The 25,509-nt window shown below is 35.1% G+C and overlaps 1 protein-coding gene across 1 annotated transcript in view; it reads right to left on the reverse strand.

Moving 5' to 3' along the window:
* The window catches only part of COL1A2 (collagen type I alpha 2 chain), a 52,823-nt gene extending 27,549 nt beyond the window's left edge, over positions 1–25,274 (reverse strand). Inside the window, exons 1-21 of the mRNA XM_081346262.1 lie at positions 25,089–25,274; positions 21,182–21,192; positions 20,685–20,702; positions 19,766–19,801; positions 16,105–16,188; positions 15,563–15,619; positions 11,744–11,788; positions 10,838–10,891; positions 10,346–10,399; positions 9,906–9,959; positions 8,432–8,485; positions 7,726–7,779; positions 6,300–6,344; positions 5,457–5,510; positions 5,310–5,354; positions 4,225–4,278; positions 2,828–2,926; positions 2,378–2,422; positions 2,158–2,256; positions 1,016–1,069; positions 800–907 (exon numbers count right to left, since the gene is read on the reverse strand). Coding sequence (XP_081202388.1) covers positions 800–907; positions 1,016–1,069; positions 2,158–2,256; positions 2,378–2,422; positions 2,828–2,926; positions 4,225–4,278; positions 5,310–5,354; positions 5,457–5,510; positions 6,300–6,344; positions 7,726–7,779; positions 8,432–8,485; positions 9,906–9,959; positions 10,346–10,399; positions 10,838–10,891; positions 11,744–11,788; positions 15,563–15,619; positions 16,105–16,188; positions 19,766–19,801; positions 20,685–20,702; positions 21,182–21,192; positions 25,089–25,158 — 1,194 coding nt within the window. The 5' untranslated portion in view covers positions 25,159–25,274. The remainder of the gene's footprint in view (positions 1–799; positions 908–1,015; positions 1,070–2,157; positions 2,257–2,377; positions 2,423–2,827; positions 2,927–4,224; positions 4,279–5,309; positions 5,355–5,456; positions 5,511–6,299; positions 6,345–7,725; positions 7,780–8,431; positions 8,486–9,905; positions 9,960–10,345; positions 10,400–10,837; positions 10,892–11,743; positions 11,789–15,562; positions 15,620–16,104; positions 16,189–19,765; positions 19,802–20,684; positions 20,703–21,181; positions 21,193–25,088) is intronic.
* Positions 25,275–25,509: the final 235 nt, after the last annotated feature.

Raw genomic sequence — 25,509 nt, forward strand, 5'->3', positions numbered from 1 at the left:
AAAAGTGAGTCCATCTAAGATTCAGCTTTCAGTATCTTTATGGATTATAGCATAGTAAAATTTAAAGAATCATGATATGACTTCAGCATGAGCATACGTAGGTTGTACTAGGCATGCACGTATATCTCTTACTTATTTTCATTCATTATTTGTGTATGTGCATTGCTTCTTTTCTCAGAATTAGTTCAGGAGACTAACAATTGTACGTTGCAAGAGAAGCAGATCATATAACAATTCATTACTAAAGTTGTGAAGGTTTGGAGATTGTGCATAATAAATACAGAATAAACGTACTACGGCATTCATAAGAATTTAACATACAGCACATTATCCCCATTTCTCTTATTTTATTGTGTCTTTTCCCCCTTGATATCTGGGACCTTTCAATCAGAAACCTGGTCCTAAACCTATCAAACTCTGCAATTACCATGAGCTTGCAACACATTTTACAAATAAAGGAAGAAACCCTCTTTGGTCTGTTGGGTACCTTGAGGTCAGAACCAGCAGTGCAAAGTGAAGGTTTTTCCTCATTGCATTGTTACAATCATAATAAGATGTTAGAGAGGTCACACACTGATCTCCATTATCAGATGGGGAACTGAAATCAGATCTTTTTCTAGGAATGTCTTACACCTTAACCACTATATAATTCTGGTAGGTTTTTCCGATCACCTGTCTGGTTTTCTAACTTCCAGGAGACTGAATATGCTTTTCAGGAAGGACTTGCACTATTGAATTCTTCCTACTGATTTTCCAAATATTTTCAAATCATTATTTTTACAGCATGCAAGAGACTTACTCTTAAACCTGCAGATCCTGGTAGACCAGAGGAGCCAGCTTCACCATTGGGACCTTTTTTGCCTTCTTCACCAGATGGACCAGCAGGACCAGCTGGGCCAGCAACACCCTGTGGGTGGTAAAGAGAGCAGAAAAGCCATTAGCTTCTTAACCCAGATCACTTGGATGAAAAGACATTTTGAAAATTAAAGATCTTTCATATTGTTATAATACTCACAGGCTCACCCTTGCTACCAGTCTCTCCCTTGGATCCAGGTGGACCTGGTTCACCCTAGAACCAAACGGAACAAAATATCAGAGAAGTGTACTTTGGTTTCTCTCTAGGTACATATTTTTTTCAAGAACCATAATGGAAAAAGCTATGTTTAAAAATCATGCACTCACCCATACCAATCAAGTTGATTCTAGTTTGGATTACTGTTTGAATTTTAAGGGAGTGGGCCAAAACAGGCATTTTAAACAAAATATTCTCTGCTTTTACCTATTTTAGCAAAATTATATTTCATTATACTTTATGGTAATTTCAGTCCTGGCTTAGAAAATGTACCCGTTCAGATATGAGAAGAAAGAAATGAGTTGGGGGAAAAATAAGAAATATTGTTTATGTAGCATGTATGTATGAAGTGATGAATTTAAAATATGACTTCTGCCAGGAGTGAACAACATGATTTTGGGATTCCTTTAAATTCTCAGAATTTAATGATAATTATATCAGCTTACAGTACGGACTCAAAACGTTAAACTGTGTAGAAATCTTGGTGGAAAATAGGATCCTTATACATTATACATTTAAGACAGGACTAACTAGATTTTTGTATCTAGTTTTTATGTATTGCCCTGTTCACCGCCCTGAGTCCCTAGGGAGAAGGGCGGTATACAAAATAAATAAATAAATAAATAAATAAATAAATAAATAAATAAATAAATAAATAAGCCATGATAACTTAATAGAGGAGACTGTTTTCACTATATACCACAATTGTGCATAATCAAGTGGTCAGCTGTGAACTTGATTATATTAGCTAATTGAACATGGAGAAACAACCACAAAGCCTTCTTCATAAAATAGTTGGGAAGAATAGTGCTGGACTTCATGAATTCTAGATTTAATAAATTATATATTTTAAAACTTTTTAAAGAGATGCAGCCATATTAAATCTAGATGCAGAATGTTAATAATATTAAAAATCTGTCAAGTGTGTATCATTTAAATAGCTTTTATCCGGAAGATGAGTGTAGGTTTAGAGAACAGATGCAAGTCTAATAGTCAGTTAAAATATTCACTACTAAAACTGGGCACTTCAGGCTTTGAAAAAGTAGCAGATAGAAAATGATTTAAGTGCATTTAAGGCAACTTACAGCAAGTCCTCTGGCACCAGCTGCACCAGCAGCACCAGTTGGACCAGGTATACCACGAGGACCAGGCAGACCAGGAGCACCAGCCACACCAGGAAGACCCTGTCCAAGGAAGGAAGAAAAAAAAAAGAAACATTACAATGCTAGGATCATCTCTGCAACCCCAAGAGTGATCTTCTCCATATGAACACAGAAATATTTGTTTCAACACAAGCATACGTACAGCAGAACCTTTAGCACCAGAAAGGCCATTGGCACCAGGGTTACCCTAAAAAAAAAGCAAAGCATATGAAATTAATTGTTTTTACAAAAGTATATGATGGTAGGTTCGTGTTTGTGGGATGCAATTTATTGAAACTAAAGCTACTCCCAGAATTCATATTGGCTAGGAATTCTGCAGTAATATTCTTGAAGTTTCAAGTTGGAAATAGGGCTTTTTTTCTCATAGAGCGCTCAGAACGGAGTTCTGGCACCTTTTTTGGATGGAACCTTGTAGGGTAGGCAAGGCAGGTTGTATGACATGTGTGAGTTCCGGCACCTTTTTCTTTTACAAAAAAAGCACTGGAAATAGTTGATCTAAAATAGTGTTTCTCAACCTCAGCAACTTTAAGATGCGTGGACATCCCAGAATATCCCCAGCCAGATTTATAATATCAATGGCAGAGTCACTTACAGCAGGGCCAACAGGTCCAGCAGCGCCAGGGAGTCCGATATCACCACGAGGACCAGCAGGTCCACTTGGGCCAACATTTCCAGGAGAACCGATTTCACCCTGTCAGAAAGAGATCAGACACTGATACGGTTTTGGCAGTGTTAGATGGATGTAGCTTGCTTTAGTGCAAATTAGTGATAACTTAGTGTAAATTATCTGGACTGCTCTACTCGCGACCTTATAGTCCAATTCAAGATACTCAATTTAATGCAAAAGCCTAATGGTGCTTAAATCCAGACCATCTACTCCTTTACAGTCTGTTCCATGCTCAGTGTTCTCAATGGGGCACTTTTTGCACTGTTTTATATCATGATTTGTCCAACATCAGCAACACTTATTTTTCCCTGATGGGGAAAATACAAAACATTTGCTAGAATTGAGACATTCTTGCTATAGTTTAGAAGATAGCTTACAAGGTATTTATTTCCCAGATATTTTAATGTGACGATGTACACATTTTCTTTTCTTTTATGCATTTTTTCTTTTTACAAAATTCTTGAAATTTAGTAAAATTGTTAAAGGGGTAGGTAAATTTTAGTGCTTTAAATCTATTAATGAGTAGAGTGTATCAATGGCAATATCACATACCTATCAATGAAATGAAAAAATATTACTATAGCCATTTTACTATTTAGTTTAGTAAAAATGACATGCATATGAAATCCCTGTCTCAAGTGTGGTATTTGAGAAATTAAAAACTAATAAATATTTAAAACATATCTATATCCTTATATTTATATTTGCATCATAGGATCTATTGCATTTCAAAATACTTATTGTATTTAAAATACACAGGTAAATAATTATATAACAACAATGTAATGATGACTGGCAGAAAAACAAACAGAATTTTATGCAGCTCTTATTTTATGAAATAGGGAGAAAAGATGGAACTATGAAAAAAATTACCTCATTATATATAACCCTTTCCTGCAATTTTAATTTTAAAGGATACATTACTAGAGTAATGGTGGGTGGCTCTATAACAAAGCAGTTACCAGATTTGGAGAGTTGATTAACCTTTAGATGTTTGAAATGGATACCATGTGGTTATGATGACTGACAAGGTTGCTTTATATACAGAAGCAACCAAGTAGTCTATCACATAATCTCCAAAGAAACCTTTTACTTTAAAGACTCTTTCAAGATGGAGATACATTCATCAAAACTCTTTTTTTCAAAAATGTGAGACTAACAGTGGAGAATTGTTAGTAGCTGGAAATTCTCTCCTTCTAAACTATATAACTTTAGATGTCTTTGTTTGAAAGTAGTTTGTTCTTGATGTGCCAACTTTGTATCAGAGGATGTAGTTATGAAGGACTTTCTAGGTATTTTCTCATTCTGATGCATGTTCCTACCTTGGCTCCAGGAGCACCGGGGAATCCAGAAGGACCAGCAGCACCAATAGGGCCCTGCAAGATAAACGACAAAGCAAAGGATTAGTCATCTACAGTTAGAAGAACTTATCTAAAGTAGATAAAACGGAAATTAAGCCTGGTACATTTAATGGAGTGACAAAGATATACTTTATGCCACTCCACCAAATGGAGTGGCACAAATATTTTTACTGAAATAATAATTCACTAGCATGAACATAGGAAGGAAAAATGTGAGTGTGAAAAATTGTAAGAGAAGAAGTGTGTTCTGAAATCATTTCAAAATCTTTTTGAAGCAGGTACGGCAATGATGTGGTGGCACTGCCAGTCAGGAAAAGCTGAGATTGTCAGCTCCTTGAAGGTTTTGGAAGCGTTTGTGGCTTAAAAACTAGTGCTTTATTCCTACTGAAATATCATGGATTGCGATATCATGGAATACCAGGAAACCACATTCTGCCTCAAGATTCACTTCAATATATTGTGAACTTCCAACAGAACCTGGTTTTAGCTAAGGTTTGTCTCTAGGGTCTGTATAGCAACTTAGATGGGTTTGGTTACAAATGAAAGAGTAAATATAAGCTAAAATCAATGTTGAGAAAGTCATGCAAAGCTAGTAATACGTAAGGAGTTTGCTTAAAAATGTAATGTGTGTTTAAAATTTAAGATATTCTTTGTAAACATAAAAGTATGATTGGAATCCAATTATTTCTCAACTTATCCAGGAAGAAAATATGCAATTTTAACTGAACAGTCTATAGAATTTCCCTAAGAATGAGACTTGATAATATTTCATTTCCAAAATGCCAAGAAGTAACACCTGTCTTAAACTATGTTAGCATTAATTCAAAATACAAAATGTCACTTTACTTTCATTGTTTAATGCTACAATAAATATTATAGAAATGAAAATACTTGATACACATTTGGAAATAACTGAAAATTGCTTTGAAAACTCCCTGCTATGCACTAATTAAAGGGGGGAAAAGAGGTGAAACAGATTACAGAGGTAGACCCAGTGAAGTTCATTCAAAGTAAGAACATGTTGGATAGAAGATAGCTGGACTTACGGCAGAACCAACAGGGCCAATGCTTCCATCACTGCCACGAGCACCCTAAAGAAAATAAATGTCAATTTTAAATTCCTGGTATAAAATAAAATAATCACACACGAACAAATTTAAGACCTTGTTGCACAGGAAGAAAAAAAAACTTACAACTGAGCCAGGAGCACCAACTCTTCCTCTTTCACCAGGAAGACCACGAGCACCCTGAAAGCAAATTACATGCAAATTATTTAATAAGACATAGTATATGCATAAGAATAGTATCATTAATTTTCTTGGGTACCATTACTGGGGGCAATAAAATTGAGATTAATAAATGTTGCTTTAAAATATGTTATAACCTGTATACTGCACAAGCAAGAAAGAGAGTTGTGAAAATATCTACAGACCCCTCACATCCTGGGCATAAACTGCTTAAACTTCTTCCCTCTTAATGATGCTCTAGGGCAGGGATAGGCAACCTTGGCTCTTTTATGACTCGTGGAGTCCACGAGTCATAAAAGAGCCAAGGTTGCCTACCCCTGCTCTAGGGCATTGCATGCCAAAACAACAGAAGGACGGTTTTTTCCCCTCATGCCATCACTCAGCTAAACAGCTAATTCCTACAACCTATCAAACTGCCTAGTAACTCTGTATTACTATTATTCCTCCCATCTTTCCTATTACTATGTCCTTATCTTCTTACGACTACAACCTTTTTGCTTGTATCTTATGATTTATATTTATATGAATAACTGATTTATTTAGTATCCTAGTATGATTTATGTCGTTTGCTAATTTAGTGCACTATGACGGTCATTAAGGGTTGTATCTTATGAGGATGAATGAATTTTTATGTTGATTATGATCATAATTTATCACCTGTTGCTTGTATGTACAATAAGAGCTTATGCACCAAAGACAAATTTATTGTGTGTCCAACCACACTTGGCCAATAAAGAATTCTATTCATAAATTTAATCCTATGTAAGTTATATAAGAGAAAATACTCACAGCTTGTCCTGGGGTACCATTTTCACCAGGGGCACCAGGTTCACCCTGTAAAGAGCAAATACATCTTGTGAACATTTGTATTAGATTACTATGGATATATTTGAAAAAGTGCTAGAAAATTTAGGCTGATGCTTCTAAAATCTAAATGCAAAATGGAATCATCACCATCATTATCAATCACTATCTCAGTTCCTTGGGAATGACTCGATAGGTGGATAATAATGCCAAATCTACTCTTAATCACCTGGTTGACTGTGCAACCAATCATACACTTAGTAATACTAATATCAAACAAAGCTTATATTTAAATACTTAATTATACATTTTCAAACCCTATAAAAAGGACACAATAAATACTGGCTGTTACCCAGGTAAACTAGTCAACCCAGAATTTTCCAGCAATGGGAGAGCTAAGCTCCAATTCAGTCACATTCACATAAATAGGATATATGATTTGAATAATTTGAATGGCTAAAAGTTCAATATCACAGCTGTATTGAATAATTTAGCTCTCGACACAGTTTAGTTAATATATAGAGATGCTATCCAGTCTTTCTATCTGATGGCTATTGAACCGATAAGGCCCATTTTAGAAGCTAGAACTTCCCTGCAATTAGGATTCTTCTATTCATTTCAACAGAGAAACAAGATATGTAACATAAGATCTACACATAGTCATCACTACATGTTCATAAGAATATAACAAAATATATTTAATTTGTTAGAAAGGTTTGATTTTGATCTGCTGTATTTTAAGCTTTCAGTCAAAACAATATTTGTTTTAACTCGAAAAAAGTCTCTTGAATGGATTTACAAAGGCTCACTATGATATAATTTATGGAAAAACCAGGATATACTCTAAAAGTATAGTCTAGACATGCATAGTATAATTAAATACTATGGCCAATAATTAATTCTGGGATCAATATATTCCAGGTTGTATTTCTACCCTCACACTATTTTGTGGACAAACTGGAGAAAGTAATGAATAAATTAATGAATATGATTACTTGTCATAAAGGAAATCTGAAATATTTTGTTATCTGCCTCACTCCTTGCAAGATTTTTGCTATCTAATCTCAAGATCAAGTGGTAACCATGAGCCTTGTTCTTGCTTTTATTGCTTCTTAGCATCTAATTCTCAGTGTGCATTGATCTATTCAGATAATTTATTTGGTTTTATTCTAAAGAAAGTAAGTACATGATTGTAACACCATGCACCTCTTTTTTTGTTCTCTCTCACTATAAATACTTATATATGACATTTGTAGAACTGTAGAATTTTTGACAGTCTTTATTCTTTTGAAACAGGATTTTGTGCTAAAATCTTTATCAGCAAGGACTTTTTCTGTGTCTCTCGGTGCATTTACCTCGATCTTGCAGGTCTCCAGTACATATTTTCAGAAACTATTTATAATTACTTTACCTTGTTACCAGCAGCACCAGGTTCTCCTTTGCGACCATCCAAACCATTGTGTCCCTGTTATGGAGAAACATTTACTTTTATGTAGTATAAATAAAAAATCTAGAACAATATTTTTAAATGATAGGCATTCAAAGAGAGAAGCCTCACACATTATTTAGATGAAGCTCCCTTCAACTTTATAATTTCACAGTCCTGCTATTCCTTCCTTCCCCTCCTTCCTGGATGCATGAATGAAATGTTATAGAAAGAATCAGCATTATAATTTCCTCTCCCTCTCAAGATGGCTGATTAGAATGCATTGCTGATGTCTCACTGAATTCTTTGCTGATATCATTAGGAAACTAGTGCTTTAAACATTATCCTGCTAGTGTTGCTAAGAGTAGACTACATAACCAATGGTTATGGACAGTTCCGATCTGTATGAATGCTATTGCTTTTGAGAGGTGCAGGGAACTGGATAAATAGTAATTCTCTTATTAATAACAAAGGGTGCATTTTACAGTTACAAGAAATATATTACTTGCTGTACATTTCATGATTCTCCAGTTCTGGTATCCTGAGGGCATGATGATAACACATTCTGTAAATGTGCTCTAAAATTTTGGGAGTTACTTGCATCTCTGGTCTTAGAGGAACAGTTGTACATAATATCTTCTAAGGTGTCACCCTTTTAATAGGTTCCCCTGAATCTCTATAAAACACTCACCCTTAGTCCTTTGAATCCAGGCAGACCAGAAGTTCCAGGAAAGCCACGAGCACCCTTGAGAAAAACAACAACAGGAAAATAGGCTTAATTTGTGTAAATAGAGCCTTGGTGGAGCAGTGGGCTAATGCCTCCTTAAGTAACACCAGCTGCCTGCAATTAGTGCAGGTTTGAGTCCCACCAGGCTCAAGGTTGACTCAGCCTTCCATCCTCCGAGGTAGGTAAAATGAGGACCCAGATTGTTGGGGGCAATTAAGCTGACTTTGTAATAATGCTGCCTGGGGGGGGGGGCGAAAGCCCTAATAAGCAGGCATATACATAGAATGAAGGCTATTGCTAAGTACATTGATTTGTGCTTTAGATTGTAAGCTGCCCTGAGTCTTCGGAGAAGGGCGGGATATAAATGGGATTAAAAAAACAAACTTTACATCTTATTTACACAACATGTAAAAATGATATAAGGGACTAATTAGGAAACTAATCTGTCTGAAATGTAGCATAAGACCTTCGGTATCCTGGAACAAGTTTACAAATTGAATACCTTATCAAATGAGGTTAAAAAATGACTTTGTGTTTTTACAGGGTTAACAGTGCAAACATAAGACTGTTTGTCAGAATGCTAATCCAGTCTCTCTGTTTTCTGTTTCTATAAATTGCATGAGAGAAGGTCAAACATTGTTGCTATGCTTACGTCTGAGATGTTGCATGGAGGCTGTTAGTTTAACAAGTCACCAGCTTTTAGAATTTAAATAACTATGCTTGTAATTTAGAAAAGAGTCTTTTCTTTTCCAGAAATATCTGTGAGGTCTCCAAATATACTGACTTACTCTACAGGCACTATTGCTAGATCCAATGTTTGTGCATTGATCAGCATCACTGCAGTAAGAACTGTAATTCAGGCAGATGGAAGCGGCAGATGGACAATGAATGGGCCAGGTTTCCTCTCCTGCCAATGTAACAAATCATTTATCTGTTTTATTGAGATAGTCACTGGCCCATCCAAGTGTGAGCATCATGCGTGCAAAACTGCCCAGATCCAAATGGAACTATTTTTCGATTTCACCCAATATTGTCTGAAGAAGGTGGGATTTTATTTCTTTACCTAGAGTTTGAAACTTTGATGTGGAAAAAAACAGGAAAGAAAGCAAGACTTACTAGATTCAAAGAATGTGTTCTTCCACTGAGCTGTTGCCTCTCTTCTTCATAAAGAGGCTTTTAGCTGTTAATTATGATTATAGACTTTGAATATTGAAGCATTCCTTCCTGATGGATTTTGGATCTTTTAACCCCCCAATAAGTATAGACATTCGCCACTCTGAATGGGAATTCTGGAAGTTAGTGTTGAGCATAACAGGAGGGCATCAGATTGGAGAAAACTGTTCTAGAATTTCTGTCATTATGTGCAATGATGAATTTGGTTATACTAAAATAATAAAAATCAGGAACAAATAATTTCACTCCCAAATACAATATTCACCTGAGGTCCAGGAACACCTCTCTCTCCAGGTCTTCCAGATTTTCCAGGATGGCCCTAAGAAGGAGAGAACAACTGACTTTTTAATATACAAATTAATTAAACCTGTATTTAAGAACATAAGAAGAACCTGGTTCATCTATTCCAGCAGTTTGTTCCTACATTAGTCAACTAAATGCAGAAGGAAGTCGCTAGATGGCTAGAAAGTTGATGGCTTTCAGTGCCACACATGATTTCCATGAATTAGTCTGAATAACTTTTGTTATTTGTTTCTAGGTTTTAAGAGGCATAAATATTATTTCTTCATTATTTTTTCACATACATGCAAAATCTCCATTATTTTTTCTGTCATAAGATTATTCTGCATATTTTTCATAATACTGTAATCAAGCACATTATAAAATTCAGCTAGTGAAAATCATGACGTGTTCATGAATACTTACATCTTCACCAGATTTTCCAGGAGGACCCATTGGACCACGAGAACCTTGGGGTCCCTAATGATAAAAGTTAATTTTGAAGCAAGATAATGAGAATTAAGAGATGTCAATCCTTTTATCCTGCATTTGAATGTTGACTTAACTAAATCAAAACCATAATTCTGAATCCTTTCTCCCTAAGATGGTTTCTAGATTTCATGAAATCATAGCTCCTCATTATATAATCCAATTTTCAATATTTTTCTTCATTTAAAATCAATGTTCAATTAACACAAGACAATACAATGCAATTATTCTGGCTTCCTTTTAAGCAAGATCTCATACTTCACAGAAAGTCTTACATAATTTAGATCTGAAAAAAATAAATTCATAAATTCCTGCAAAACAATGTGCAGTAGAGTTATGCAGGCTGTCAAAATGTGTGTGTTGTGGATGAAATGAAATAGTTATTTAATAATTGGAATTGCTCTTATAGTAAAACATTGTTTTACTTACGGCTTGTCCAGGTTCACCCGGTTCACCTGGAGGTCCTTGGAAGCCAGGAGAACCCTAGAATAGAAAGAAGGCACGTTATTCAATTTTTGTGAGAAAAAGCAAAGTACACATTCTTCTATAATAAAGGTGCCTGGAGAATAGTTTGAACCGACTCAACCAGTAAACGCAGGGCTCAATGACACAATGATAAATTTGGAAAACCTCTAATGGCCAAGCTGTGACCATGCAGAGTTATTGGAATCAGATTATTATTATTATTCATTAAATTTATATGCTGCCCATCTCATGATTCGAGGCAATTCTTAAGTGGCTGAGATTGTTCCCCCCTTTCCAGTAGAAGAAATATGTGACCAAGAAACACCGATAATAGAGGAGAATTCTACTAATCTGTTTTGGCAAAAGGAACATTCCAAATTATTCCTATAATTTAATTGAAATGCCAAGCATGTCATGAGGAGGACTGTGACTAGGTCTCACATTGTATTAAGTCATGATTTGTTTTAATCACATTTTGTGATTCATACTGTTGCTAAGCATAAAAATTAGTGGCTAAGTTTATACTGTGATAAATTATACTATGGCTGAGTAAATAGTATAAAGCCATCCACTGTATACTTTATCTTTCTTAGCAGATATATTAAAGCTTAAATGGGAAAATGGGCTAAATAGAAGAATCAAAGAAGGGAGGATATGTTTTTTTTTTACCATGGCAGAACATTTAGAAAAATTCAAAGTCATGTTATATTTGATCACCAATTGAGGATTATAATATGGAACTCGCCAATGTGGAACACTATGGTCATACTGCAGGTAACAGAGTCATTCATATCGGCAACTCATGCTTTTGGACAGTTATAGCTTATGAAACTCCTTTCCTATCAATGGGAATGATCAGCATATACTTACCGGGGCTCCATTGGCTCCAGGTGGGCCTCTAGGTCCCATTAATCCCTGAAAAACGGTATTTTAAAAGATCAAATTCATATCAAAATAAGAGACTGGATAATCTGTCATGAAATATACAGTAATATTTTGTCTAAATAAATAGTACTTTTGGCATTAAAAATAACAATGAAGGCGATGTCTGAGGATTATTGGATTTGAGATCCAACATAACTGAAGACTATGTTTATTGGAGTTTTTAAAAAAAGCTAACCTTGACTTATTGTTTCCGTGTAACAGACCATTAATACAGTATTGATGAAAATATCTTTAATCCCTACATTGGTCTATCTGGTCTGAATTTAAGCACTACACTATTTTTGATTGGATGAGAATTAATATTTGCATTTTAGCCTGGCTTTGTCTAAAAGAAAATAAATCCTCACGGTATTTTTTCATGATCCTCTGTTGTTGCTGCTGCTGTTGCAGCTAACCTTTCTGCTTTCGAAGAAAAAATATTTTTTAATGGGACGCATAGTTTTTGATTTCAGAAATTGTATACTTTGAGCTGGATTAGATAAGTGTGGATCCCAGTGGATCTCACTGTGCTAGAAGTGCAAATCAACAGCAAAAGTATTCTGATGTCAAATAGTTCTTGTCAAGCATGGTATGAGCTTGTCAAACATTAGAAAAAGCCTATAGAAAAATGAACTGTAACAGCACTCCCAGGGGGTGTCTTGTAATTTCACACATATAATTCAGTAGACTGACAAAAATATACTTTTATTGACAAAAAATCAATAAAATTCCTCATTTTTCTTTTCTGGCTGTTCTGCATCCTCTAAGACGTTTAGCTGTATGAACAAAAAAGACAGAACGGCCTAATTAGACTGTAAATTGGAAATCTTACTGCTTGGAGCACCTTCTGATTTTCATCATTGGGGTTTGACAAAATTAAGGGTACGCCATAATAGGAGAGGGCTTTTCAACCAGAGTAACAGATGCTGCAGATAGATCAAAATTTCTTCCTTCTCTAATGCCCCATGAACTTTCTGAATCTTTTCCGAAGAATTGGAATTAGAAAATAAGTTTCTACTGCATAAATAAAACCTGTTCTGCTTATATAATAACGGGTGCAGCCATTCCTTCCTCATTCTGCCCTTTTACTTTAGGACAGTAACCACTTTCATTTATCATATACAGTATATGAGGAAGGCTTTCTGAATAAAGTTTCTCTGATCCAGAAATCTCGGTTATACTTCCCAACAACTACAATGTGGCTTAAATCTGAACATTAGCTAAAAGAGTAACATTCTCAATCCAGCTTCCCTTTCTTTCTCCTTCTTTCTTGATTTTTCCAAAATGTCTCTGTGACATTGAAGTGGATTCTCCTAAACAACGTGATGCCAGGAAAGAAAGAAAAAAGCCACACAGAAATCTCACACTGAGATGAGATAACATAAGTTTTCCATGTTGTCCTTGCCATGACAATTTCAAGTGTTTCCAGTTCCCTAAAGATGCTAATTTTAGTGGTCACAGGTAACTCAAAGGGAGAGAGCATGGATATTTTTTTTTAAATTTTGTGAAATTCCCTAATTTTGCACGTCTGTAAAAGGGAAGCCTAAGTAAATTGATGCTAATATTCCCCTCTCCCTTTTCCCCCAGGGAGTCATACTGCTTGTTATGCTTCTTGTTTTATAAATGAAGCTGATATTACATTACATTTGTGACAATATTTATTTATTCGAGGGTTTTTATCCTGTGTTTATTACTTTTTAATAAATAACTCAAGGTGTTGAACACATCTAATACTCATTCCTCGTTCTATTTTCTCCACAACAACAACCCTGTGAGGAGTGGGTCTTAGAGAAAGTGGCTGGCCCAAAGTTCCCTGGCTGGCTTTCTAGCATCAGACAAAACGTATAGTGTCCTGGTGTCTAGCCTGGTGCTTAATTGCTAGACAAAATTGGCTTTAAATATACTGGAATAGGTAATAAAATATTCTACAGAGTTAAATATATCATCTCTATTTTCAATGAGATCCAAGACCAGAGGTCACAACTACTGATACATTTTATTATATATGGAATATACTGTATAGCTCAGTCCTGTCCAATAGATGGAACAAGAGTTGTGGGGTTCTTGGTGCTCTCTGAGCTTGGTTGTCCATTGATTATGTTACCTAGTTTGGCAATAAAACATCTGCATGAAAACAACTGAGTTCAGAGAACACCAAGGACCCTACAGTTCAATGCTGAGCTACAAATATTCTCTTCTGTTGGAAGAATATTTTAATGCAATATGCAATAGATTTCTTCTGATAATCTCATTCCAAAATATGTAGGCAAAGGTAGTGGGTGAGGTTTATAAACCAATAATGCAGATTTCCCTATCTTTTTCTTTTTAAATGAGTTGAGACTTTATGTGGGGGTTTTGAGTGTCCTGTTGCATATGAAGGCCACTTGATTGGGGAACTGTCTGTCTAAAAACTGTGTCTGTGTTTGCAATTCCACATGATCAATATAGGTATTATAGAATTACAGAACATGACTATGCAAAAGTGATATTACCAATGGATGTATGCCACATCATATATTTTGATGAAGTAACTTGGCTGGCTAATTTGAGAAGGTAAATTTGATGTCCCAGTTTATTAGGACATTTCTTTAATTTGATGAACCAATTCATTAGGGCATCTCTCTAAACACACATATATGGAAGGAAACCAAATATTTGTAAATAAACTGCCAAGTATGAAGAAAATTGGAGACAACTGGTATCCATAAGATCATAGCTCAAAAGCTTACTGCAAGCATCTGCAACCACATGGAGAGAAGTTATGGTATTTATCATAAGCCAATCACTATATATGTCTTCCTAGTCAAATAAGTACAGATAGCATTAAGTTTAGGGTGTGATTCTAAGCCAAGACAACAACTTATTCTGAACTGCATATTTTGAAGTAATGCTGGCTTCCTGGTTGTGGGTCCTTTGTTATAATACCTTTCCTAATCTGGAAGAAGCAAAATAAGTACATTGAAAATTCACTTAGGCTGATTCTAGATTGATATTCTTTGCAAACTGGAAACAAACTATCCAATTCTGTTGAATTCTGAAGTTGTTCCCGCCTTCTAATGCTTTTGGGATCTTCTGTCTAGGACAGGGGTAGGCAACCTTGGCTCTTTTATGACTCGTGGACTTCAACTCCCAGAATTCCTGAGCCAGCATGAGCATGGCTGGCTCAGGAATTCTGGGAGTTGAAGTCCACGAGTCATAAAAGAGCCAAGGTTGCCTACCCCTAGTCTAGGATGATGCTGTATCTTTCAAGCAAGTATTACTTTTCTGAGATTATTAAGGAGTGCTGTTTTCTCACAACTTCATGTGTTTGTATTATGTAAGAAGACAAATGCAGTATTAGAAATTGGTATCAAAACCGCTTCAATATTTTTAATGGTTATGAAGGAGTACAAAGAGCATCTATCTCTTGTAAAGTTCATTGAATCACAGCTATCAGAAGCATTACATGCATGGTTTCACAGTATTTCTTAGGTAGATTTCTGTAAATTCAGCTATTGAATACTGCAGTTATATACATTTCTAATAATTCTGTAATAATTATCTTTTGTAGAGGACAGTTTTTACTGGTGTACCACTGCTAAGCACAGTTTGGGTTCTAATGGTATTTGAAAAGTCAAAATGGCTCCATAGTTCACTAATTTATGTTGGGTTACATCAAATAGCTAAAATGCAATGCTGGGAAGCCTCATTGCTGATTTCACTTTGCCTTGTTGGAGGTGCCTGCGGGTACAATTTGGATGTGTATGAAATGAAACATTTGCTTACCATAGGTCCAGGGCCCATATCAGCTGATTTGGATATGTCATATTGAGCAGCAAAGTTCTGTAAATGAGTAATAACAGATATCAACACAACTAAGAGGACCTATTTTGGGAATACTGAATTGGCATACTTGTACCACAAGACTTTTATACTTATTTTAATATATATTAAATGTAATTACATGGGAAAAGGTATGACAACTCCATCCTATTAAATGGTATTAAGAGTCTGATTATTACTGTATCATAATAAATATTTAATTTTTACTTTCTGGGATTTTGAAACATCAACTTATCAAATGACTCTAAAATGGGTAAAGTGAATGAAGAACGAAGAATGAAAATGGAGAACAGTATATTAAATGTTTCTAAGTTACACAAAGCACATATTTTAGTTCATCTGAGATACATTTGAAAAGTTACCTTTAAATGTATACTTCATGCTTTAAGATGATAAGGTCTTTTGTGACTTTTTTGGTATTATATAAATATTTATCCTTAGACCCTAAATGCATAATCAGTAAAATAAAAAGTTGGAAGCCTTACTTCACCAAGACCAGGAGGCCCAGGGGGCCCTGGAGGACCTTGTGGACCATTTTCACCATCTATGCCTGGTGGGCCTGCTGGACCCTAGGGGGAAAAATATAATAATCAGTAACAAAGCAAAAATGAAACAACTAGGGGAGATTTCATAGACTTCTTGTTATATTCTCAGCACAAAAAGTCTTTCCCTTAGCTTCATAATTTTTCTAAGTTACAAATATCCAAACTTCATGTTACATTATATTTCAAGGAAACTGGAGGTTTAGGGATGCAATCCCAGACGTGACTGTTTAGCAGTAACTCATACTGAGATCAATGGTATTGCCTGCCAAAGAAATGAGTGTAACTGTTTGACTGAATCCCTAGAGGCTTTAATACATGGACAATTTTATGTGAATATTTGATATGACTTAAAACTACAGATGGGAGTCTCAAACTTCAGGATGGCTTATGGCAGGGCATAATAAAAAGAAATATTCCTATTATCGTTTGACATCAATCTTTTGTAAACATTTGCTTTACACTTTACACTTCCCACAATTCCCAGGCAACATGACAAAAGGCAAACATTCTAGGAATTTGAATTATGTAATTTGAGCTCATTTGATGGCTACTACTTTAGAAACTGGAATAATTATGAAGATAACTCCTGAACATCTTGTGATAAATATTCCAATAACTTTTAACTATCGCAGTGTAATTATATGAGTCAGCCCTATCTGTTCTTCTGATCCTGTAATGTATGTGCACTCATTCCTAAGTGTCACTTAAAAGGAAGATAATTTGCCTCTTAGACATTTAAGCATTTGGCTTGCTCCCACAAAATCACAGATATTTCAACTACAACGGCAGGAGTGATAGTATAGGTGGTCCCTGACTTATGACCACAACTGAGCCCAAAATTTCTATTGCTAATGAGATGGCTGTTAAGTGAATTTTGCCCCATTTTACAATCTTGATTCTCACAGTTGTTAAGAGAATCACTGCAATTATTAAGTTAGTAACACAGTTCTTAAGTGAATCTGGCTTTCCCATTGACTTTGTTTGTCAGAAGGTCACAAAAGGTGATCACATAACCCTGGGACACTGCAACTATCACGAGTCAGTTGCCAACCATCTGAATTTTGGTCATGTGACCATGGGATGCTACTAGTGGTCATCCTCAGACTTGTTAGTTTAACAAAAACCTATTAAAATATTGAATAAAATATTGAATTGTCTTTCATGATTTTAAGCTTGTCTGTTTGACACAATAAATGGAGATTATCTTAACATTGAAAATTTGGCTAATTAATAATTACAGCATTGTTTCACTAATAAATGTATATATTAATATGGAGCTTAAAAATATACTATAGAACTTAATAGACTTTTGCATACCTATGAACAATGCCCAACTTTTATTCCAAATGGATAGTCTTGATGTATACAAAAAGTCTTTTAAACTAACCATGACCTAAGACAGGTAGAACTTAACAAATATCATTGTATTGTCTGATAGACTGAAAATGACTTCCAACATAATACTATGGTGTTTTCAGATCCTTAATAATTTAGCTTTACAGAATCTGTACTGCATGAGATGGAGCTGAATTGAAAGACCTTCCATCAGACTGTTAGTAAAAAAACTCTGATGGAATGTTAAGCTAAGACATTTCCATAGCACATTATTTTCACTAAATCTATTCTGATTTAGTACATGCATGTTCTAACTTAAAAAAAGTTTGGTAACACCTACTCTTAAACTTGGAGGGAGTGCAATTGTTTGGTAGATTGTATAGCATTTTCTGAATACAAATATTATTAGCTTACACAAATTAAATGCCAAATAGCAGTGCCTATTTCATTGTTAGCTAATTAAAATTATGAAGTGACTCTAGACTAATAGCTAGAATTCTGTGCTAATTAGGAATTATGGGAGCTGCATTCTTAATACATATGAAAAGTACTGGATTGATGATGGTTGGTCTAAAAAGCCACACTGGGACATATTACCTTCTTATTTCATATCATAGTCATATTTAACATTGCATATAGCAAATAATACTCCTGTATGATATTGGATATATATATCAATATCATATGCACAACACACACACACACACACAGAGAGAGAGAGAGAGAGAGAGAGTTATAGGTTAAAATATATGTGATTTAATCTGTAACAAAGAGCTACTCTTTTAATTTGTTACTTTACAATATCTGTATCTCTATTATTAGCCAAGTTTATTAGGAATAAAACTATTTTACTGGCTGGAGGCTATGGGAGTAAAAACCATCATAAGGTATCGTGTGTGTGTGTGTGTGTGTGTGTGTGTGTATTTGTCATAAGAAGTATATCAAGGAAATGACCTACAATTTAGTTTGGGGAAGCAAAATTAGATTGTAGATTTATAGGTAAAGGTAAAAGTAAAGGATCCCCCGCACATGCGTGCTAGTCGTTTCCAATTCTAGGGGCCGGTGCTCATCAAAGCCGAAGAGCCAGCGCTTGTTCGAGGACATCTCCGTGGTCATGTGGCCGGCATGACTGGACGCCAAAGACGCACGGAACGCTGTAGATTTATAGTGTCTACAAATTACTATGGTATCTATATTTATGATTCCACAGCTACATTAAACCCATAGAAACTCAAGGAAAAAAGGCAACTGCTTTAAGCTGAAGTAGTTGCTAACAGTTAATAATATTAGCATAGTATTGTTGACAGTGACTGGCAGAAGCTGCTGTCAAAAGTTTTATATATGACTTTTTTCTGTCATAATTGGGATGCCACTAATGAACTCAGGATCATGTCAGTCTTCTGTATATAAGGACTAAGGAATTTTATGAGTGTACGCTAGAGAAAAGTGAGCCTTTTGTCACTGTAACATGTGAATTCTGTAGCAATAGTTTTAGAATTTTTTATATGGAAAATGTATCCGATTCTTTTGAATTTTTGTTCACTTGGACACCCATGAACCTCCATTAATTAATTAAATTATAACAAGCAAAAACTTTCCCAATACATAAAAAATAATCTGTAGGTGCAGTTTTGGTGAAGACTCTTTGAAAAATCCTGGATATTGATATAGGATTTGTGAATAATAAAGCTGTGTCACTGACTTAAAACTATAAAATTAAGATGTCCGCTGTCCCAATTTTGACATAAAATTGTACATTCCCCTCAGATCTTATGTGCTCCCCTAAATTATACCTGCTTTCCCAAATAAATTCATTCCATTCCACACAGAGCTATATTCAAGTGACTTATATAAGAAAGCATACAGTCATACAAATACATCCGAGTAACAAGGGTTAATGGGAAGGGCTTAGTTGCAGCACATAAAAGACAGGTGGCCAAGATGGGTGTTTTTAGATAGACCAAGACCCTTATTTTAGTGCCATTAAAAATCCTCAGTGAAGGGGACTGAAGCCTCATTTAGATAGCATCGATCCAATTCTGTGATTTCAAACTGCCAAGATATTTAAACTGCATGTGTGTATATCTCTGTACACATATATACATACATGATTAAGACTCAGTTTTGGAAAGCTGTGAATCAGACACCATATTAATACTGACATTCTAGGGGTTGGTTGCATTCCACTGGGCAGATGGTTATGCTTTTTCCTATTTGAATCAAAATGATTCAGATATTATACAGCCAAAGAAAAACAATCTTTTACCGTTTCTCCTCGTGGCCCTTTATCTCCTCTTGGAACCTGAAAAAAACCATAAAGAATCTTAATTGGAAATGAACCTTCAAATAATTATTTAATAAAGCTACTCTATTAATATAGATAGTCTCTATCAAGAGAAGACTTAATTCAAGAATCAGGTTAACAAACTAATAGATGACATAAACTTTTGTAAAAAAAATGTGTGGAGATGTATAATATATTTGAGCAAAACTCTATTTTTTTTACTAGGAGGTGCCAATCAGACATCTACTATTCATTTATTATATATTTAGTCAAAGCAGTTGAATATATTCATTAGAAATATTTTTAAATCATGAAATTAAATTGTTATTTGAAATGATTGATAATATCACTAGAAGAAAATTTAAGCATATATTTTAGAAGCCTTTTTCTTCTAATGGTATTAATAATCATTTCAAATACCAATTTAAGTAGAGTCCACTAATTGTTGGACTCTAAAACCCATTCTTCATGCTGAAGCATAGTTTTAATGAAGAGTGTTACTAACAATTATTTGACAGAAATCATACAAGACTAAATATGAATCTCGGTAGTATCCTAATGGAATAACAGAGTTGGAAGGGACCTTGGAGGTCAACTAGTCCAACCCCCTGCATGAGCAGGAGACCTATACCATTTCAGACAAGTGGCTGTCTAGTCTCTTCTTGAAAGCCTCCAGTGACGGGGCACCCACAACTTCTGAAAGCAAGCCATTTTTAACTATACCCATTCAGAATTTAAAATATTTACTTCCAAATTCTGGTTCTGTGTTTGGGTTGACTTTAAATTGCATTCAGTGTAATTTTGTACTTTAAAAAGGCTTATTTGTACCAATAAGCATCAGTTGTCCTTTAATCTAATCTAATCTATAATACTTATATAAGAAGTTTCTAAAATTGCTTACCCTCCATATGTCCGTTGCCTAGAAATAAATAAAAATGAATTTAAGGAAAGTATTAAATTAGCAATGTTGCATTCTAGATGCTAGCATTAATCTTTATTATATACAAAGAAGCCTAAACAATTTCAAATTTGGAAAGACAAAAAAATCAAGTTAGTGTCACAAAAGTTAGGTATTATTAAAAAGCATACCTGAATTTATTCATGCTTCACAATCCTAAATGAAAAGCTAGCAAGGAAGATTAGCAATTACTATGCATGCAATGTGACTCTTCTCTTAATCTTGCATTCACATATGAAGGTTTTTTTTAATTACAAGGACAGCCCACTAGGAAATTAGGGATGGGTATATTTGGTGCAATACCCATGAAACCTAGTAATTAGCTTACCCATGCACATTTTGAAAACAGTAGTTAGAAAATGGCCATGCCCCCCACCGAAAAAAGGCCACCTGGTATTTCTATGTAATACTCTCTTGTATTTTAAAATAATTATACTGACCTCATTTACATCTGGAAAAAAAATAACAAGAAGAAACAGATAATTAGGATTAACTTGCAAATAGTTTTGCATTTGAAGTGCTGCATTTTACACTGTGACATGCTTGACTGTAGGAAATACAAACGTCTTTTTTTCTTTAGAAAAAACTCATTTAGCATTGATTTTTGCAGCATATTGCTGACTAAGAATTTTGATTCAATTGATATGTTCAGTAAAATGTATTATAACATGAAAAATTATGTTTGAAATTCCATAGGTAGAAACTCGTAAACCTAGATGTGTCCTGAATTTTCTTATACTATGAAACCTGGACATATATAAACCCTATTACTAAAAAAAAAAATCTCTAGAGTGTTTGAGGTTCAAGATGCACCCAAATTTATGGAAAACCTTCTAAATATCTGCACCAATATTTTTTGATCACTCAGAATTTGATTACATAAACTTTTATTCCTGGGTGCTAGAATTATTTTGATAAAGAAAATTGGTTAGGTAATATTGTATGCAAAATAATTCAAACTTAAGATTTTTATCTTTATTTGTGTAACATTGAGCTAATTTTGTTAAACATGGAAAATTCCTTCTCTGCTCAATGTATTATTTCACATCCTTTCAGATATGAGAACAAATTGAAGATGATTGAAGTTTTGGGAATTGAGATTTAGCAAATAATTCACAAATTATTTTTTTTAAAATACTCTTTTTAAAATTGGGAAATAATTTCACACCACATTTTCCAGGCACATGAAGGCCAGGATTCCCAAAGCCAATTTTTTTTAACTTTTGTCCAAATTACCTTTCCAAATGTAGATTGTGATGTGGCATCAACAAGATGCCAGTTGTTTCAAAAACAAACTTTGCACAAGACTTCTAAGTAGATCCCATATTGTTGAAACTTCATTGTCATCTAATGTATTTGAAATGTCTACATTCTGGTTTTGTTCCTTTGTTTGGGAATTCTTTTTATAATTGAATAGCCAAATCTATCAGCTTAGCACTAAAATTGGAACCACAAGAAACTACTTTTGATATATACATTGTTAATAATTTATTTGTCACACATTTGTCTCTGGCTACTGGGTGATATAGCTAAACCTGAAAAAAATGAGACGTTTCTGTGACAGAGGTCCCATGGGGTCTTGCAATGCTATGTATCAAACCTGTATCAACACATATGTATTGATGCATCACGAACCCAACATGTTAGGTTATTCAAAGTAATTTGGCTACCTAGTTTCAAAAAATGCTCAGGAATCTTCCTTAATCAGAAATATGCTGAATTACATTCGATGGGCCTTTCTTAGCAGGTCATACACTGAAGTAAGCCCACTAAGTTCAGTAGTATGTAATTTCAAGAAAATGCTTGTAAAATTACATTCTAAGTATATTTAGGATAACAGCCTAATTCTATACTTCAAATAACTTCTTGAAAGAAAAACCCATCATTCTCCTCCTTCCTCAAATGTGTAATTGTTATTATTCTAAAATTTAATAGTGATGCTGGCACATTACTACGGTATTATGCTTAAAGTTGATGACTGATTTGAATCAGATCATTACTTCATAGCGGAGGTAACTAATTTAGCAAATTCTTATTATCTCAAGTATATATATAATTACTTCGGTGAAAGGATAAATTATAATTATGGTTTAGGTCTGGTGTCTGAATAAAGTTACATATTGTTTTTGAAAAGCTGATGCTCGGAAGCGAAACCTGAAGCGAAGGAGAACTAAATGGTAGAAAGAAATTCTAATTGGTTGGAAAAAGTCATTTTTTCTCCTTGCCACTAGAGGACGTCCTATAGACCTAATACCTAATACAGTAAAACTGAAGCAAACTGATAATGTTGCTTCAGTTTTACAGTATTAGGTTTTGGGTCTATAGGACGTCCTCTAGTGGCAAGGAGAAAAAATGACTTTGCAATTTTAAAAAAGAAAAAAAGTACTGCTGAATTCAATCCTGAATAATTATTCAACATTATAGAATCTCTTACTGCCAATTGATTTCACCAGATCTAATTGTCTTCTTGAAAACATGGCGGTCTGCTCTTCCAAAACAACCTAAAGCTGATCTTTACTCTTGGGTCTGCTTGCATACAAATTTCTTGGCAATAGTATGGAAGTAGTTTGTCATTTCTTCTCCAAGTTATTTTGTTCACTAATTTTCTAGTCTTGCTTATAGTGCAGGAATTCTCAGATAACTCTCAAGAGTCTGAAATTAAGGAAGGCCAACTATGTGCAGCGAGCTAGGATTTGCATTATTCAAAGTGGAAAGTATTTCCCCCCCCCCCAAAAAAAAAAAATTGGGGAATGGATGTGCTAGTGAACAATAGGAACATCACATTTATGCATGGATATAAAGGCATACCTAAACTGACTGCTCTGGCAAGTTTTGAATTATGCAGAATGTTTAGGTGTAATTCCAATGTTTGCCTACAGTTCTAGGAATGAGGTCCATAGAAGATGGAAGTTATACTTTGTTAAAATTTTGTTTAGACATGGCATCCACAAATTTAAATCCACGCTAGCTTAGTTGGGGACCTCAGCAAATTCATTTTAATTTTACTGTATGAAGATAAAGAAGATATTGACTTGATGAAATTAATCTAGAATTAATTGCTAGTATCAAATTTTGTCTTTCCATAATTTACTAAAAACAGACACTGCTTATTAAGATTATTTGCTAGAATATTATTTATAAAACCATTTAAAATCTTATGGTAAAATCAATCTGAGATTAATAACATGTAATAAATAGAGTATTCATCCACCATATAAATTTGGTTCCTGATGAAAACATCAGGAAACACTTTTATTTGGTGGTTCTTTATTAAAAGAATTTTTCAAGAAAAAATATGATGTTCCTTGTTTAGGAACATTACTTCCCACAAAATTTTCTTATTAAAAACTGTAAATCTTTACAAACTCAGGGATGCTTATAGTCTAACCTGCTCTGCCCCCTGTTGTCCCCTAGAGGGAGCTCTTAAAGCATCTTCAGCAACTTTCTTCAGTAAAGATTATGTACAACGCCCAGAAGGCGAACTGTTATCACCTCTTGTTTTCTAAATTCCTTACATGGCATGTCGAAGATGAACAATAACGTTAACATTTCTCTAAAGATACTTTAGGAGTTCTTATTTCTCCAAATTAATCTAAATGCAAGTCGTTTCTTTTTATTCCTACTTCGGATTTGGATTCTGATTTAAGTTCCAACTCTCTTTCCTAAACCAGAAGAGGAGCGAGGAGGGAGGAGGCAGTCTCCTTGGCGTTTGGCCAGGATCTCTTGATCTAAGCCAAGAAAAGCAGGAGGAAAAATTCAGTAAGTTTTAAATCAATCTAAACTGTTCGTTGCGTCCAACCGAAGCAAGAAGGCCCTTTGTCAATTCTAATCATTGCAAAGGGATAACTAAGATACTTACGCTACTTACCCTAGAGCAATCTGTCCGAATGGCGCTTTACCAGGGCAAATGGTGTTGTTGTTTTTTTTTAAACGGTGGGATATGGTCAAAACTATTCGAAGTAGTTTTCTCAGTCCCAAAGGTGCTTTTTCACGACGCAACTGGATTTCCTTGTTTTTCTATGAAGACGTTTCGCTTCTCATCCAAGAAGCTTCTGCAGCTCTGTCTGGGTGATGGCTCCATTCCCCACCATCTAGTCAGAGCTGAAGAAGCTTCTTGGATGGGAAGTGAAACGTCTTCACAGAAAAACGAGGAAGTCCAGTTGCCTCCTGAAAAAGCACCTCTGCGACATATTGAGTGACGTACTGTATTTCTGATTAAAAATATATAAGGTTGTACTCTAGTATCTGTTATAGCAAGTTTCTCAGTACTTCAATCCCAAGTCAGTCTTCCTTTCTTCGATTTCCCCGTTCCCCACCCTATTGCAAATAAGACCCAAAGGCACTTACATTGACTGGTTGCTAGGCATGAAGTTACTGCAAGCAGCAACAAAATCCGTGTATCCACAAAGCTGAGCATGTCTAATTGCTAGACATGCAGACTCCTTGTGTTTCTGAGTCCCTGGGTGTCGATGGTAAGCTTTTACCTAAGGGACGCAGGCATACAGTCGTGGGGCGCGTAACTCCAAACTTAGCAGAAACCTGCTGCCCTGGATGCTAAAATAATAAAGCCCTCGACGGCCCTATTTATATGGCAGGAGTTTCTTTGCTCCGGCAGAGTCGTGGAACGCGTCTCAGCCAATAGGAGATTAGCAAAACTGGCTAGTGGATGAGGGTGGGCTCGAGGAGCCGTGGTCGTCACGTGACTCCCCCCCCAAACCTATCCCTTACTTTGGGATCTGGAGATGGAGAGGGGAGGAGGAGGCGCGCG

Source organism: Vipera berus (genome assembly GCF_964194415.1).
Source record: "Vipera berus genome assembly, chromosome: Z".
Taxonomy (NCBI): Eukaryota; Metazoa; Chordata; class Lepidosauria; order Squamata; family Viperidae; genus Vipera; species Vipera berus.